General features: G+C 40.5%; 2 protein-coding genes across 3 annotated transcripts in view; both read right to left on the bottom strand.

The window, feature by feature from the left end:
• thsd4 (thrombospondin type 1 domain containing 4) overlaps window positions 1–1,866 on the bottom strand; it is a 67,447-nt gene extending 65,581 nt beyond the window's left edge. The window contains exons 1-2 of the mRNA XM_074667318.1: window positions 1,638–1,866; window positions 880–953 (exon numbers count right to left, since the gene is read on the bottom strand). The gene's annotated coding sequence lies outside the window, so the exon portion shown is untranslated. The remainder of the gene's footprint in view (window positions 1–879; window positions 954–1,637) is intronic.
• A 1,724-nt stretch (window positions 1,867–3,590) lies between these two features.
• Window positions 3,591–18,446, bottom strand: part of lrrc49 (leucine rich repeat containing 49) — a 39,323-nt gene continuing 24,467 nt past the window's right edge. For both annotated transcript variants that reach the window (XM_074666470.1, XM_074666471.1), the window contains exons 14-18: window positions 13,335–13,569; window positions 12,508–12,693; window positions 10,925–11,034; window positions 7,734–7,884; window positions 3,591–4,137 (exon numbers count right to left, since the gene is read on the bottom strand). In XM_074666470.1, the coding sequence (XP_074522571.1) occupies window positions 3,922–4,137; window positions 7,734–7,884; window positions 10,925–11,034; window positions 12,508–12,693; window positions 13,335–13,569 (898 nt within the window). In that variant the 3' untranslated portion in view covers window positions 3,591–3,921. The remainder of the gene's footprint in view (window positions 4,138–7,733; window positions 7,885–10,924; window positions 11,035–12,507; window positions 12,694–13,334; window positions 13,570–18,446) is intronic.

Below are 18,446 nucleotides of genomic sequence, written 5' to 3'. Positions count from 1 at the left end.
CAAAATCAAACCAATCGTCAGGCATAACAAACATTTTACTACATGTTTTTAAAAAGTAAATAAATAAGTTAAAAAATCAACCTTATTGCTGCTTGTATTAAAAGTTGATATTATATGAAAAATAAATCATAAAACATTAAATAAGGAAATTAGCTGTGTTCATTTCTTATCAAATTCTAAGCTGCTCTCAATAAAAACATGGTGTTAAATCCCCAAATAAATACATACATATCAAAACAAATGGTAGTTTTTTTATATAGCGCCTGTCTCTCAATAAACAATGCACTCAGTTCATTCCAGGAGCAGCTAATAGTTGGTCCTTTGAGCCGTAACGAATTGGCAGCCATGTCCCCAGACCAGACAAAAGTCTATCAGAGGGTCGAGCACTGCAACACTGCAGCCTCCAGAGCAGCACTGAGCTTTATTGCTTGTCACTCACCCAAACGCAAATTGTGAAGATAATATTGCCTGACTGCAGTCTTTTGTTACGTTGATGACAGTACAACAACGCTGCTGTCTATTCATCCACTCACTCTGTTATTAAACTCCTCTGTGTGGCCAAAGATTGAGGTTACCAATTTAGTTTAAGCTATTTTATTAAAGTCATAATTTAGATTAACAGAAAACCTGCCATACATTGTACACTAAACAGAGAAATAAAGCTTTTAAAGCAACAGACAATAACCTGATCATTTCACAGGGATTAGATCATTTGTTGATAAAAATAAGAGGAGATCATCTGTTAATAAGTTATTGCATATTTGATTCTAGGGTTTCCTGAATGTAAAGCTAAAGTTTGAAGCTGGTGCTGCTTCCTTTTTCTGGACGAAGACTCAAATTGAAAGACTATGAAGAAATATCATAATCCTCAGACCTTACCTTCAGCAGCAGAAACATCACACAGTAATTATCATGCACTGACAGTCAACAAGGCCTGGAGCACTGCCTTCACACTGCCAAAAAAAGAACAAAGGATAGTCCACATGAATGCCAATCTACAGCTGTGGAAAATACCAGCAAAGTATCTGATTCACAACATGAACTTATTAAAGGTTATTATCACTTATTGTCAGTCAGGACTTTTTTGATGTGTTGGGGCCTCAGGAATCACTGAACCTCTGAACGGCCTGACTCAGCTCTTCTGAGAAGTGTTCCTGCTCTCTGTTTCTGTGTCTGCATGCTGTCATGAGTCACACAGTTCTTTCTATCAGTCCTTTGGGACTACACTTCTCATAAGACGCTGACAGCCATAGTCCCATAAAATGACAGAATGTGTCAGCACAAAACAATGTTGTTTATCAGAGCTGCAGCAAACAACTGTTGTAGCGTTTTTAGAGAATGAAAGTTTAAGGCACTACAGAAACAGCTTTTAAAAACAGAGGCCTTCACCACAGGTTGGATTCAACTATCTGGAGAGGTATCCCACATGCTGCCACCATCCATCCCAAAGTGATTATTTTCCAGATTAAAATGAAAACAAAATATGAGCTACCATGGGTCATCACCAGGCCTGAATTCTTACCAACAGCCTCTAGGAGAGAAAACCAGGTACACATCATCTCAAGTAAAGTACAAGTCAACAGCTTGTGAGCACAGCATTGATCTCCTTTGGAGCGCATGATGCTGGGCAGCAGTACCTGTCAGTTTCTCTGTTTGTGTGTGGGGCTTTTTGACGCTTCATCCACCCTGCAGATACTCCTCCAGATCAGCGCTGTGCTCTCGACCTTCATGCCTCATTAAAGATGAGTTCAGAAAATCTTTGCAGGGTGGTTAAAGTGAGGGAAGCAGGGCCAGGTGATGAGAAACTAGGGACGTCTCTTTGCCTTAAGGGACATTCCAGCTGGTGTTCACACTATCCTGGAGGCTTATCATGGTTTTTAGGTCTCTGTGGACACACACACGCACACATACACACACAAGAATGAAGAAAGAACAGAGAAAGACCAATGGTCTATGACAGGGCTATCAAATTAGCATCCCCAAAGCAGCTGTTAAGTGATTGGGATTTGGGTCCGATGAGAAAAACATCTTTTAGTAACACTGACAAGTTGTTACAAAAATTCCAACATTAATACAAATATTGACCTCAACACCTATCGTAACCTAGCAACTAACCCAAAGCATTGAGTCATTGAGCAGGTACGTTTGAAAAGTTAACATTAGCAGTCCTACACAGGTGAAATGCAGTGTCTCCTTCTACCCTGAATCAAAAAATCAGCAAGAAATATCATCAATTTGATCCTGCATGGACTAAAAATTATTTATTTGTTTTACTACCAAGTCCAGAAACCAAACCAATGTGTTTGCTCTGCATGGAGTGCATTGCAGTGCTGGAAGATAGTGTCCAAAGACTAGGGTTGGGTACCTTTCACATTTGAAAAGATACGGTACCGTTACCCGGTGCATGGCAATGGTACCAATTTTTTTGTGTTTATGTGGTAAAAATATCAATTTGTTTAATAATAAATTGTGATTTTTTTTCTATTTAACATATTTCTTTCTCGGTACATATCCTTGCAATGTTGTGTTCATGTCCAGCATGGAATATAGCCTACTCTTCCACTCCCTCACAGTTACAAGGATGCATTTAGGGACCTAAACATGGTACCTTTTGGTTTTACGTGAATTGGTACCCAGTACAGTTGACAGAATTTGGTTGGTAGCTATAAAAGTACCTAATTCGGTATGCATCCCTTCCAAAGACACCATAGTGAAAAACATCCTGCGTTTCGAACAAACTTCCCCAAGGGATCTCAGAAGTTTGACTGTGTCTTACAAGCTGAGCTGTACAAAAATAAAGCAGACTTGCACTTGCATAGCTGAGGAGAGGGCCTCAGCAGCTTGACTTTGCTGCTAAAAATGTGCGGCCCAGCTCATGTCCTTAGTCTAAAAAAGTACGGCCCGACAGAGTTTATAATTGAATAGATGTTAATAATGGAAGACTATCTGAGAGAGGGACCAGCAGAGATAAAAACTGAGCATGACTGTACTTTAGAGGCGGATTCATGTTGTTGGAGCCAGGGAGCCCTGGCATCTTATCTGCACTGATTTAATGCCCGATTACAGATAAAAATGCCTGGAGGGGTCCAATGATAGATGACGTCGTATGCTGTAGAGATTGTGATTTGTGATATTTGGCAGGATAAATAAAACTCGTCGACATGGCTTGACTTGATTTCTTCCTTCCTAGAGAGAGAGAAAATGCTGGGAAAAGGCAATCAGTCAAAGGTTGTCTCACACTGAGTGTTAATACAGAATCTTTTAATACTAAGTACCATACAGAAAATCAGTGGTAAACAAAAAAGTCCATGACCTCATTTGTGCCCTTCTTTTTATGCCACAAAGGAGAAAATACATGAGAGTGAGAAGAGGACTGAAGACACAGAAAAATCATTCTAGTCTCAACAAAAGAGACACAGGTCATTTTCAGCTGATGACAGTAAAGGTGGAGAGGGGTCATTCAGAAGGCTTTAAAGTGCAGAGGATGCTCCGTAGGGACCACAATGCACTGCGAGTCATCGAGTCCCTTTGACGTTCTTCAAGTATGTTACAGGTCCAGACACTGGAGCATCAAATATAGTGTGTGTGTGTGTGTGTGTGTGTGTGTGTGTGTGTGTGTGTGTGTGTGTGTGTGTGTGTGTGTGTGTGTGTGTGTGTGTGTGTGTGTGTGTGTGTGTGTGTACAGTGAAAAATCTACATTCAATCAACTTGTTTTACGTTAACTTCTTCAGACTTTAAAATCGTCTACATCCATTCAGGAAAGCGCTTACAGACTTGGGGATACATCCTTCAGTGTCCAAAGATTCTTTGACTTGACAGTCAATGATAAGTCTCTTTGTGATGTTAGAGATGGAGTTTGACATGACGTCAGGAAAGTTAGTGTGCAGTGTGTGTGATCTAAGTGTGAACCTTTGGTCCTTTTCACTTGGTCTGGGAGATCTTTGCAAGGCTGGCTTGGCGGAAGGCGGCTCGGTCCCTCATCTCCATCACACAGTCCCTCACCATCTCTGCAAACATGGAGGGCCAGAGCTTGTGCAGAGCCTCCTCCTTAAGATAGGTATCTGATGCCCTTTGGACCAACTCTTGGAGGTACTGATCTACCATGGTGGCACGCTCGGACGACTCTACAGTGCCCTCCTGTGACGAGAAGGAAAGAATATCACTGACATGTTTTTAAAAAGCCAGGTGTTGGGTTTTTTGTGTTTTGAAATGATGAGGCAAGGCGGATCAAGAAGAGAAAGTGATTTAATCAGAGGACTCTGAAGGTAAAATGAAGCTTTCGCAGTGCACGTATATAACATTATTGATTAAGGACAATTTTAGGAAAGAACTGTTGAACCAAGAACACAATAACTGTGGTCAAAAATACGCATCTTCACCACGTTTTACATCGTTTACATCGTTTACATGTCTGTTTCAAAGAGCTGTGGTCTACCTTAATATAATTAAGCTACTGTATTTTTGATGCTTAAGGTTTTAATGGTTAGCTTACATTTCTAGAACTTCTCTTAATGTGTCCCCTTTAAGGAATTTTAAGATTTTTTAAGTTAGTTATATCTTTTTACCCCTCCAAAAATGTGATACAGCCTGAAGCAATGATAGCTTTAGTCACTTGGTTCATTAATGATGGCATTGCACTTCAAAGTTACTTTGAATAATTTCAAATCTGTACCTTGTGTAAAAAAATCACACTTAGTTTTAATATTGTTTTGATCTGAACATTTTCGTGATTAAAAAAAAAGCAGTGAAAAAAATTTAAAACAAGCACTAACATCAAACCCCACTGACTAATATCCAAAACACAACTTTGATTCATGGCAGGACCTTTTCAATGGCTCAATACCAGAAAGACAGTGGCAAAGGTTGGTACTGTGATAAACTATTGTATTGGCCCGAGGGGCTTATTCTTATATCATTTATACCAGCATTAATGTACTTTTACATTGTATTCTCTATTTGTTAATATGAGGATGACACTGAGAATTATCTTTTGGCAACTCCAGGATTTTCTAATTTTTTAACCAAAATGGTAAAAAGATACATTTAGCTGAGTGTATTATTATTATTTTATGGGATTGTAAATGTGTAAATGAGTAGTGAGTAAATCTCCAATATTATAAGGAAGTACAGTTTGTTACCTCAGCATAAGTGCAATAGTGAGGAATGAAACTTGCACATAATGCAAGTTCGTGTCAGAGTCATTGGTGAATCTGAGCTGAGATTGTAATGGGTGTCTGTCTTAATTTACCAAAACCTGTCTCTCTGTCTTTCAGTTCTGGTACAGTCTCTCTCCTGTGTGATCACCTGACCCCTCTTCCAAATGTGTTTGACCTGTGTCTTGTTTTCTAAACAGCATGCTTCTTTATATTCCCAGTGTGTCTACTTACCACTTGCCAGATAAACTCATGAAGTTATCCAGCACTCCTGGTAAGATTAGCTCTCAGTGTTTAGACCACTCTTTTGATTCCTGGTTCTTGTCTCTTGCCTGTCAATTCTGTACCTCTGCCTTTGCTATTGTCTCCTGGTTACGACCCCCTTTATCAAATAAAGACCATGTTTCTTGGATCAAGAATACTGGTGCTGCTTCTGACTCCTTCTTCTGTATGTGCTATAATAGAAATAGCTCCAAACTGCAGAGCCACTAGGAATGGGTACTGCATTAGGTACTTTTGTAAGCACGGACCGAAATATGTCTGTAGTGCACACAAAATCAAAAGGTACCATGTTTAGGTACCTAAATGCATTATTGTGACTGTGAGGGAGTGGAAGAGTAGGTGATTTTCCTTTCTGGCCATGAACACAGCATTTCAAGGTTATATTTTGAGAACTAAATTTAAATTGAAAAAACTTTGAGTTTTTATTATTAAACAAATTGTGTTTTTTTTTTTTACCACATAAACACAAAAGAACCAAAAATTGGTACCGATGAGTACCAATGAGTACCATGATACCAATTTCCAGGAACCGGGCATCGATACTGTATCTTTTAAAAGAAAAGGAAAGGTCCCCATCATAGACTGTAAAAAAAATGGTCTGCTCGAAGTGACGTCACCACAGACAACTGCTCCCCCTGGTGGCTGGCTGCAGTATAGGTCAAAAAATCCATCTCCCCAGTTATTCCAGATGGGCTGTGGTCAAACTTTAAAAAATTAATACACCTTGTAGAAATGTTTTTCACATCCTATTGTTGTGGTGATTTCAAGATATCATTTGGCTGTATTTAATTCCTCTTTTTTTCCGAAAAGTTTCATTTTCATTAGTTCTACAAAGTTAAAAACAAGGTTTTATGTTACATTTAACAATGATTGATAGCTGGCGTTCGTATGTGAATTTTGGCGGGATTGTAAAATATGTTGGGAGGGAGGGAGAGTCAAATAGAGATCAGACTCTGGAAAGCAAAAAAGTAATTATTGTTTTTGTCACCCGGCTCCTCTCAGATTCTCCCAGAATCCCTCACAGCCTCTACTGCACAGACTCTGGTTGCACAACTGCTTCGATGGCTGCGCCTGTGACAGAGGAATTTTGGCTTCAAAACCGTACAATGATAAACGGTGGAGCTACACTGTCCACTCTATATACAGTCTATGGTACTCATTCCTAAGAGACGCTTAAGGTATCTTCCTTCATGGTATCTAAACTCAGCCTAGAAAAAAGCGCAGACATACCAGTGTTGTTACCCACGTGATAATTGTAAACACAGAAGAGCATGGTACTCGCTTGAACAGATTTGGCCTACAGATTGCCCCTTTGTCACCGATATCCGACCTTACATGATGACTCTGCATAAGAGCGATACCCAACACCAAGATTGGATTGATACATCTCTAATCAAAAACAAGTACAATTTGAGGTTTTGCAATAAAATACCAATATTTACTGCTTTAGTGGACACCTCTTTTTAACACTCCAGTATGTGTACCCCACATGACTGACGCCAGCATCTCTCACAGCTAAGATGCCAAGACAAATGAAAGACCATGAAATGTGGTGACCGGAGCAGAGCTGCTTATAAGTACAACATGTTATCTGTCAGCTGATCACTTTAATATGCACGTAAGCTGTCTTTTGAAACAGACTGAAGGCCCACCCATAACCAGGCCTCTCATCCATCTGATGGGCTGCAGGTTACTTCATCTTTTATGGTATTTAAATATCAAAACCACAAGTGCTTCGTTTACAAACAGGACAAGATTTAATTCCATTTCATTGGGACAATTTAATTTAAAAAGACACTGATAACATCACAAGGGCATCAGCACCAGATGTGGTGTTGAAAAATTGCATTAAGCAGAACATCTGTGCTGGTAGTTGCCAACATAGTTATTCCTGGCACGCACACACACACACACACACTCACACACACAAACACTAATTATGAAGATAGTGAGTGTTGACTCCTGCCTGTTGGTGTGTTAAATCTATGATAGCATGTCCTGATGCTTACAGCTTTCTCTGTCCACATGATTAAATTAGTGAATTGAAATGAATTTATATGGGGCTTTTGCTTTGCACCATCAAACACTGTTTACTGTAATAATGAAGTGTTTGGAGGCTGAAAAGATGATGTTTGGTGAGGGTTAAGTATGTCAGTTTGATTGTGAACTAAGGCTTTCTGAGCTGATATTTTACAAATGAGTTTATGTGGGACTTTAATTAGCCTTTACAAAGTATCAGTTTTCGGTATTTCTCAAACCAGATAATAAATAAATAAATAAACAAACAGAAGTGCTGACCTCAGGGCTCTCTGCACAGTCTCTGCTCGGGTAGTTAAACAACGCTCTACTCAGCCCTTCACCCAGGAGCTTCCCGTTGTCTCGCAGCTCTTCAGGACTGAGCCCAGCTCGCCGTCCACGCCCCTCCAACAGGAACTGAAGCTGACGCTTCCTTGAGGGCAAAGGAAGAGAGTTAGTAACGTAAAGATGAGACACAGGCACATGGAAGAAAAAGTGGCAGGGAGCCACTGTCATCATTGTATTACACCTCACTCTGTCAGAAACACAAAAAATGAAATCACCAGAAACACATCAGAGCAGACAGCATGTGCATTCATACATGAGTAAAGGATTTGAAAGTGATGTGAACAACATCCAGTGGTGTCTATCAGTTTGAAATCTTGTGTTTAGACATCACTGCTTCAACATGTCCCACGGGTCAGTGCCAGGATGCTGAAACAGTATTGTCAGACGAAGCTGCAGGCAAACATTCTTTGCAGGATGGTTTAAAGAGTGTTTGAAAATTCATCTGTGTATGTCAAACAGGATCTCTCCGTAATTTACTGAATCACTCACACATTACGCAAACGAGGAGCAATGAGTTCAAGGTGTAAGTGTATGTCAAAGTTGGGTAAACTCAATCAGGCATTAGAAAAAGTCAGAGTAGTGTCCATTTTACTAATTCTAAAGGTTCCATATTATGCAAAAATCACTTTATTAAGTCTTTTAGTGAAATCTGTGGGTCTTTGGCTTTCTTCCCAGCCCACAAATTATGACATTTAATGACAAAACCTGTACTTAGTAGTGCTTGTGAATGTAAAATCCTGACCTAAAACAAGCTGTTTGGATTTTGGGGATTTGCTGACGTCAGCGGTTCCCTTTTTTGACCAATCAGGAGCAAGCCTGACCTGATTGGTCCACCGGAGCAGATATCCCAAACCCACTCCCTGCCCACCCCCCTCCCAGATGTTGAAGAGAAATCTCTCCAGCAGCCGGGAGGGGATTGCCAAAGTAGAAGAGCCATCACTGCTCTGTTTTTGGCTGTAAACAGCCACATGGTTCAATGCACAGGCTTCCCATCTCAGAAGAAGACAAGACTAAGTGGCTAGAGTTCATTTATCGGGGAAATGTGCCAGCTACACTCAGTAAAACCGTGCATGTGTGTGCTAGTCATTTCACTGCAGACTGATTCTCCAACTCTGGACAGTACAACAGAGGGCTAGTGAATAGACTGGTCCTGAATCCAGGCGCATTACCAACCATCCGCCAACAAACCTCGGACCCTGGAAATGTGAGTATTTTAAATGCTGTTTGCTGTGGAGCATATGTAAGAGCTTTCCCTCAGTGTCCCCCCTGTCTCTGTGTTAGCTTCAGGATGCTAACTGTAGCTGTGGTTAGCCTGTTGTTTTAGCCTGTGATGTTACGGTAAACAAGCTGCACTGTTTTCTAAACATTGTGCACTCGGAGCTCGTGGCGCCGCTCTCAGTGACGCTGAAGAGCAGGGCAGTGTCAGCAGTGGCTCATTTACATATGAAGGTCACACCCACTAAATCAAAGCGTTCTGAACAGAGGGGCTATGAGAGCCTGGAAACAATGCTGCTGTGCTTGATTTATTGGCTTTTTGGACCAAAACATGTTACTACCATTTCATGAAGACATCAATGATCCGTATTAAACTGCAGAAAAGGAGCAGAATATGGGACATTTAAGTGCAAACCCTTTGGGGGCAAAAAGCAAATATGTCTAGATTGCAGCTCATTTAAACTTAATGACTCGGCAAGTGTGCAGAGAATGTAAGAGAGGGAATACAACACGTTGTTCTGTCAACTTAAGTTGTTCACCTGCCATTGTTTCCTTCTCCACATGAAGCGGCTCACAGAGTGGCTTCATAGAAAAAAAAAAAAACTACAGCATATGAGAAATGCAGTGAAGCCTATCCTGTGATTCATCTCAAGCTGAAAAATGATGTTTCACATTTCTTGTTTGATCTGAGACGAGCAATCTAAACCAAGCACAGCGAGGTAGCAAAAAATTGATGACAGCTCCCTTGCGCTAACCAAAATCCAGCATGCAAGGATAATCTCTATCTTACACCGCATTACATCAGGGTTGAAAGTATTTCTGTGATAGAGTTTATCCCACTTGAAGGGCCATATGTACCCAGTTTATTGCATTAGTGGAATGAGTTAGTGAGCCCTATAAGCAGTGAAACAGCTGAAGTGAAGTGATTTTGATTTTAATGGCTCAGGGTTGGGATGATGGATTAAGAAACTATTTTTAAAAGAATGTCTGTGACACAGCACACATGAATAAAGGATTAAATCACTGACATATTGAACAAATACTCTACAGTATCTGTGTTTTCAATAAGGGTTTCTCTGCTTTCTATTTGGCAGTTTTTGAACCAGAAAGTACAGTTCAGATTAAATCTTAAATCTTTATCGCGGAGATTTTGAGCATTATCTGTCTAACACAGAAATCAACAGCCTCAAGATCATTTGGGTTGTGAAGGACATTACGGCATCTCAATATCTATCACTCACTTCCAGTTGTAGCTGTTTAACTTTGACCCAGAAAGTTAAATTACCTGAATCCTATCCATCAAACAGGGAGTCTGTTTGGAGCTACATGTAATACAACTTCAAATCACAAGTCAGATGATTTCATCGGGCACATTTCCAGCCTCTGAAGACAGTAATACTGTATGTAGCTTTGTATTTGACCTTCCACAATCAAGCCTGCCCTCACTCACCAGGACAAAAAGAGCCATTAGAAATGTTCTCATGTGGGACAAATTTAGCAGAATTTGGCTCCTTTTTGCGGGGACGATGTCCATTAAACAAGAGCGACAGAACTCAAGAGCTCTTGGCTGGGGAGAGACAGGAATGTTTGTGTCCAAGTGCCAAGTACCCACCCTTGCTCTGAGACTCATAGTCTAATTCCCCTGGCTCCTTGGTGCCAGGCTCTGTCTCGCTGTCTCACACAAATGTGAACACACGCAAGAACATATACACACAAAACTCTACGCACAGGCATGCACATACAAGTACAGTAGCTTACACACTCACACAAGCTGTACGCTGTAACTCAAATTCACATTTAAGAATCCACATTCTTGACATATCTAAAAGAAGAGCGAGCACCGCTCAGGACAGAAACACACCTGTCACTTATCTGATAATGTTAGGTTATGTCTGAGATCAAGTTCTCACCTGGACTCTTCCAGCAGCACGAGGAGCCTGCAGCGAGGAGTTTCAGTAGCTGCTATATGACCCAGAGTTCCAAACACACGCTCTGCAGCAATCACATCATTCATGGTGACCTGAAGGTGACACACAGAGGAGAACTCCAACATGATGCTAACAGATCGCTGACAGGTCTTAGTGTTAGTATTTCAACTAAATGAAAAGACAAAGTCAGAGCTGCAGCTTTGTATAGGGTATACATTTTTTGTCATAAGTGATAGCCTCAGGGGAAAAGTATATCTCTGCCAAGTCATGTCTGAGTACATTTAACAGAAGCTAGTCACGTAAGAACACAGAGTCAACAGCTGAGACCATAAAAACAAAGCAACAAAAAATGGCTTTCAGATTATTTTTCAAGTTACATCTTAATAATTTCAGAAAACAAAAGACCATTTATTAGAGTTTCTTCAATCTAATGTTTGTGCTAAGCCAATAAGCATTTTAAAGTAGCCCAATATTCAACAGATATATGTGGAAATAATAAAGTTTGAACTGTCTCACCCAACTTTTGAATAGGAAGCAGAGTGTTAAATCTCAGCAAAATATTTCGCTTCTAAAATGTCAAATTAAAGATGCTGTGAGTAATAAATGGAGATCAGATCGTAACAAGTTTTCTTTGTTCAAGACAACTTTTTACTGGACATAACGTGCTGAGGTAAGGTATTTATCAGTCTGGTTACATAGCACTATGGTTTGAAACATGACATCAAGCTAACGTTGTAGCAGCTGGCTATATGTAGAGCTATCTGCTGCCTGGTGCTCTGACGTATCTGAAGGTTAATGTGAAAACAAGTAAACACTGTCAGTTTGTAAGCAGTTTAGTAGCTATTTATATTTAGCACAGCTGGCTGTCTGGTGCTCTAAGACATGTCTGTAATACGTAACGTTAGTGAATCCTGGTTAGCTATGTCCTGCCAGTCATCTACCAATCAGAACTAACGTAACTTCACTCTTCATTTTATTGATAGACTCTCAAGTTTGAACAGACCACTGCAGAATAACTGCTGACTGTGGGTTGGAATGAACATTATCACAAACAGTTTAGCCCCTATGTTAGGCTTTAGCCTGTGCTCCTGTTTATCTTTCTTCTGCTCTTCTGTCCTTTTTCTGTCCGACAGTTAGGCTCCAGTGTCCACCATCACTACAAAATTAATCATGGAAATCGTTTTCAGCAGAAAAAATAACGGATCTCTCTTCTCACTACTTAACTTTGTCAGCTGGTGAAGTGTTGTCATAGAGACTTAGACATGCCGCAAATCAATCCAGTCCTGCTCGATCCAATTAGGGGGCTGAGAAGTAGCATTTTGAAATAACCCGTAACTCTTAATATTAGTGCTGATAATCTCATTTTAAAGTGTGGATTACGATCAGGCATTTTGTTAGAAGGAAGACTTTTGCAAGATCACTTAAAAACTCGTCACAGTCACTTTAAAAGTGAAAGTTCCTTTTTGGCAAAAATAAAAAATGTTAGTTTTTCTAGATTACTTATGTTTTGCTTTTGGAATGGAAGAGACCACCGTCAGACAGCAGGGGGCCAAACTATTCCTCACCTCTTGGCCGTTGATCCTCTGTAAGTTGAAGTGGTGGAGGCGGTAGATGGTGAAGGAGCGCCATAGAGCCAGACTAACCACTGGGTTTCCCTCTGGGTGGATGGTCAGCTGGTCCAGACGTCTCACCTGAGCCAGGGCCGCCAGCTGGGGCAGACGGCTGATGTTGGTTTCCAAGAAGATCAGATGCTAAGGTAGGAAATAAGTGATTAAACATTATTTTTTAATTAGTCAGTGTCAATCTAACAGATAGTATTTCTTCACTTTTTGACAGACAGCTGCTCTCCAAACAAAGTTACCACAGTGAATCCACTGCATTTCTCTATGGCTGGAGGCAGAAAGAAAACCCTTCTCACATAAATACTTCTTTCCTAAATAACAGTAATGAATTCCAACGCTGTAGCACGAACACCAGAGGCAGCTCAGTGAGGCTGAGGTAACAGATATATAAACCAGGTATTTTAATCTTTGATTTCATCTTCATCCGACCATTTACTGCTGATGAACTCTTTTCTTTCCCTTTGAATTGACCCCTTTTCACAGCACCTTTACTATTTTGTAATAATGAGGAGTTATAGGCTGAGAGTTTGCAGAAACATTTTTACTGACATGTAGAGGATCCTGTCACAAAAGGTTATTCAACACTTCTGTTGGTTTGGACACAGAAGTCAGACTATATTTAGGGATAAGATCACTATAAGCCTCATTTTTTGTTTTCTGTTGAAGCAGTCTAGCTTGAGGTGACATTAAGAACTGATTTGAACCAAATTAGTTTTTATTTTATCAACATAACCCCATGGCTCATTGTGGTATGTGGCTTCTGCTCTTACCGATAGATTGGGGAACTTGACCCTTATTCTCGGCAGTGTTGGTACAATGGCGTCAAAGTTGATGTAGCGGAAGGTTATGACAGTGACAGCACCAGCAGTCTGAACCCCCCAGCCCCTTTCCAGGGCCTCCAGGGCCCCGAGTCCAAACAGACGCAGGGTGTCTCCATCCAGCTCTGCCAGGTGACTATCAGAGAGGGACAGGCTCTGCACACTGCCGCTACCTGACTCCACAAGCCTGTAAAGTACACACACACAGACAAAAACAGTCTTTGTAAACAAGCCTTTAAATGCTGAATGCACAGAATTCGTTACCTTGTGAAACCTGAAGACACTCTCTGAGCTTTTGCTTAAATTTGTTTCAAACAGGAAGGCATTATGCTAAAAGACAGAAAAAGCAACATTAGCACAGAACATGAGCAGTCTTGTCAATGTCCCATTTGTCTTGCCTAATTGCTTTGCAGCAGAAGTGCTCTTCCAGGATAAGAGAGTCGTGAGAGTGGAGAATCTTGGTGAATCTCAAGGAGACATTATCCTCCTGGCGTGTCCCAGGAAATGCCCTCATCCCTCAAGGTGGGCTGACACTCAGGGGAATGTCAGCACAGCAGGTCATCAGAAGGCTACTGGCTGCTCACCACTCAACACTGATCAATTTTAGTTCAGCATGCCAACAAGTTAATCATCCCTATTCTTATTTCACACCCTCCCAATCTCACTGCAACAGAGAGCCAAAGAGGTTAGAAGACTAATCCTTTGATTGCAGGACTCAAATTCAAGATTCTTGTTGAAACCCATTTTCAGAAAGCGAGTGCTGAGGGACAGAAAAAGAAAAGATGAAAAAGGACAACAGACCAAGTGCAGACAGAGAGGTTCATACAGAACGAAGCTACTGTAACTGAAGCTTCTTTGAAGAAGGCCACCTTTGTTGCAGACATGGTAAGACTGGAGCTGACTCTTTACTGAAGCAGGGACAAGGAAACGTTTCACCGTACAAAGCAGTGAAGGGGAAACAACATCATTTTGGAGAACTGTGTTAATAATTAAAGGACATAAAAAATGAAGTTCAGGCAAAAGAATAAGGACATCGAAACTAGATCTACACGTTGGATATGAAAACAGAGTATTTTTTCCCCACATCTCAATCCCTTTATATTTTTGAGCTTTTAAATTTTGATTGTCTTTAAATGTGTTTAAAGCCTTTATGTATGACAACCCGTTTATGAAGTCAAGCCAGTTAAAAGTGAAAATATGGTTAATGCGTTAGTTTCAGTTAGCATGCTAATTCAGCAGGCTAACACAGCATTGGCATTTTTATTCTGAATCCTCCTTTTTCCAACTTAACTATGTACATGTTATTTTAAATCAATTAAATAATCTTCTAGTGTTATGTAGGAGTCTTGTCACACCCTGTTGGGGTTCTAGATCCCATAACTTTTCCCATTATAGATTTTTTTCTTAATTTGTTTACAGCTGATGTTCGTAATAAGACAGGTGTTTTAAGTTTCAAAACTGCTTTCATAAAAGCACACAAACCACATATTTAATTTCTATCGCACAAAGTACAGGGAATGAGGGACTCCTCAAAATTTATTCATTTTTACGTTTTTTGGGCTTTTATGGCTTTAATTGGATAGAGGAGAGGACAGTGGATACTGGAGGAAACAGGGCAAGAGTGGGGAGTGACATGCACGAAAGAGGCCACAGGCTGAATTCAACTCAGGCCATCTGCATGAGGGCGAACCGCACGGAGCACGACCTAAACCACTAGGCCATCTGCGCTTCGATTCCTCAAAATGTAGAAAGTAAATAGTTAGGGGTTTAAATAATCTAAAAGAAAAAAGAGAGAAAATAATGATGGTTGATATGGTTGATAAAAAACTAACCTTCTTCCAACCCTCCTTCTGGAGGAAGGACACGACAAAAGATTGACATCTGGTATTTAGAGGGTTCTGCTTCGGCCTCAGGTGAATAAGCTCTGGTGTATTTGTGTGAAGGTCCGGTGAATGGTCTGGTGCCTCAGAGAATGACAAAAGCTGTTTTCCAAATCGCCTACTACATATTACATGTGAATGTAGTATGTAGTAGGCGCTACATACTACCTACTTACTGCTTTAGCTTGTAGTATGTAGTATGTAGTATGACTGTTCTTTTGGGTCTGTTTTTACTCTGGTTTCGAGTCTCGGAAGGTGGAGCTCCAGATGATGCCAGGTAGACTGGTCCATTGTATACTGAGAAATTTTCCTGGATCAATAGGACATCCAGGGATGTTTGGCATACTGCAGATTTTGCAAGTTTTCACAGACTACCTACTACATACTGAACTTCAGCCAAAATAGTAGGCACTGCTGGTGTAGTAGGCGGTTTGGAAAACAGCCAAAGTGTAGGAACAGTTTTGACTGCTGTGTGTGTGTGTGTGTGTGTGTATGTGTGTGTGTGTGTGTGTGTGTGTGTGTGTGTGTGTGTGTGTGTGTGTGTGTGTGTGTGTGTGTGTGTGTGTGTGTGTGTGTGTGTGTGTGTGTGTGTATGTGTGTGTGTGCGAGAAAGTACACTGTGAAGAAACTGAGTTTGGAGTTCAGTCTACTTTAATCCACTCAGGCAGTTTAACAAACCCTTTGGGAGAAATTTAAAAAAGGCTAATAATTATATTTGCCAATAAAACAACAGCTGCCGGATAAATCATGTTACACAGCCTGATAAACACCAATAAACCAATGACTGACAGGGATTATCCCACTCAATCAACATCCTGGTATCCAGACACGTTACTCTCACATGGATACTTTAAGTGTTATTCTTGCACACAAGTTAAAAAAGTCAAAATCAAATGTCAAGAGATGGTAATAGTGGATTTGTTGGCATGCAATGACAGAGTCATACTTTTTATCAATTTGTAACAGAGGCAGACCACCAGCTTTGACTGAAAACGTCTTAAAGCATAAAAAGCTTTTTGAAAAAGACACTGAAGAATAATGCAAGAGGCTCCTAAAGTTTTGTTTTTGAGGATTATTTTAAAGCTGAGCGGAGGGAGAATAGAGAAAGTGACTCTTTCTTTGTGATCACCAATAAAATTTGTGGAGATGCATCTTTCAAAAGGACACTGGAGAGAAGACTGGATCAATTTTTTTCTGACCTTTTTTCAAATTTATGTTGCGATTCAGCATAAGCATTAAAACTCGAAAAGCATTCAGAGCGCAGACCTCTGTCAAGCATATTGTGATTGCCACGCAACACTTTAGTCCTACTTTAATGTTATACTTCCTTTCAGCAGACTGTCTGCTATAATTTGGTGTTAGCTGCAGGTTTGTATGATAATTTGTTACCTGACAGTGTTGAAAGTTATGATGACCCAGTACATATTTCATATTCCAGATCTTAGTATCCAGAATATTGCCAGGATCTGTATCGTACTTTTACATCTGTCAGAAATTGTTCTGACCTCTCTTTGTATTGTTTTGCAAAGCAAGCCAACCATTTATGGTGGAGTTATATACACATATGGTGAAAACAGCCCCATCTTACAATGATAACGGATCTTTCAAAAAGTTCCTGGATCCAGACGGTGATCCGAATCACCTACAAAGTTTAATCACTTCTTCCTTATCTCATTTTGAACATTTCCTGAAGATTTCATCAAGATCCGTTTGTTACTTTTTGAGTAAGACAAACGAACAGATAGACAAACTCTCCAAAAAAAACATAACCACCTTGGCAGAGTTAACACGGGCGTGCCTGAAAAATAGTGGATTCTCCCTTGAAATATCTGCAGCAACAAACTTTAAGCTTGTACTTAACTTATTCTTCCAAAGTTTCAATAGGAAGTTCATTAAAACGGGTTGTGACTCAAGTGTTTTAACACCTGAGGTTTCAGTAAACCATTTAAAAAAATGTTCACATCAAGTCTGTCTGTCCTGTTGTAAGTGAGCGCTTAGGGAAACATGGGACTTTCTCATTCTCAGATGGGGGCGTGCCAAATGCTGACATGTAGTTTAATTGTCAGGAAATGCCACGCCTGGGAGATGTAAGAGTGCCACAGGCAGCAAATCTGGAGGAGTTGGTGAAAGAGATGCCGTGTAACATGTAGATAAGTAATGTAAAGAATCAGAGTGTGACCGTGGTCCTGGATGTGCGCCAAAAACACACTCTACACCGTGCCACGTATTGTTCCCTTTGTAATCACAGCTGAAAGGCAGCCAGGTGGCCCTGAATCCCCTCTGACACAAACCAAGCCATTGACACTGTGAGAGGAAGGGAACAAGGCGGGGAGGGAAAAAGTGTCACAATTACACGGATCCTGCTCTGGCTTATTAGACTCTGAATCTAATTCAATTAGAGCTATCTCACTTAATCCAACAGGAGTTTTAAAAAGGACATCTGTCATCTCTCAACAATTTAATCCCCCAGGAGACATGGCTCGTAACACACACTCACACACAAGCGTCCCAGATTGTCCAAATACTAAGTGGTGGCATGTATGAAGGATTGCTTTTTTGAGCTGTCACATCATGAGAGCAATCAGCCGTGTCAAAATCTGCCACACTGTCAAAATGTGATAAGACCTAGTTCAAATGGCTTTTTTTTGGAGTGGGAGAGATCATCCAAAGAGTGATTCAGCTACATACATTTTCAAGATCCAGTCAAGAAGCCTGCTGGTTTTCACACCACTGAGAAGATAAATCATTAATTTCTCTTCATGAAAAGTCACATCCTCTGGATCCCAGGAGCATTAAAAAACCCTCTAACTCCCAACTCTGTCACAAGAGCCAGTATTAGATTTCTGAGCAATAACTTCTTCGCTGCCATGCATCTCTCCTCTGGGGAATGAAGTCAAATAAATCTTTAAATGTTCATAAAGGCATCAAGTTGGGCCTTCATCACAGTAACGCTTTGGCAGAGAAACCAGCTATTGTTTCATGATTTAAAGCTGGAATACTTCAGAGCAATCAAACTAAGTGTTCAGATCCTTTCAACCTGTTTCCAATTTGACACCACAGAGGCCCCTAATGCCAACCGGAGATGACATCATTTGTCTTATAGTTTTATGTATTCTTAGACATGCCGCATTCAGCCCCAGATCTCGATGAAAACCCAAATTTCTGTAAACCGTACCCTGTTTCC

This window comes from Halichoeres trimaculatus, unplaced genomic scaffold, assembly GCF_033239565.1.
Source record: "Halichoeres trimaculatus isolate MK-OKI-2021-1 unplaced genomic scaffold, fHalTri1.1 fHalTri1_scaffold_3, whole genome shotgun sequence".
Lineage (NCBI taxonomy): Eukaryota > Metazoa > Chordata > Actinopteri > Labriformes > Labridae > Halichoeres > Halichoeres trimaculatus.
This window is presented reverse-complemented; position numbering and strand designations above follow the sequence as displayed.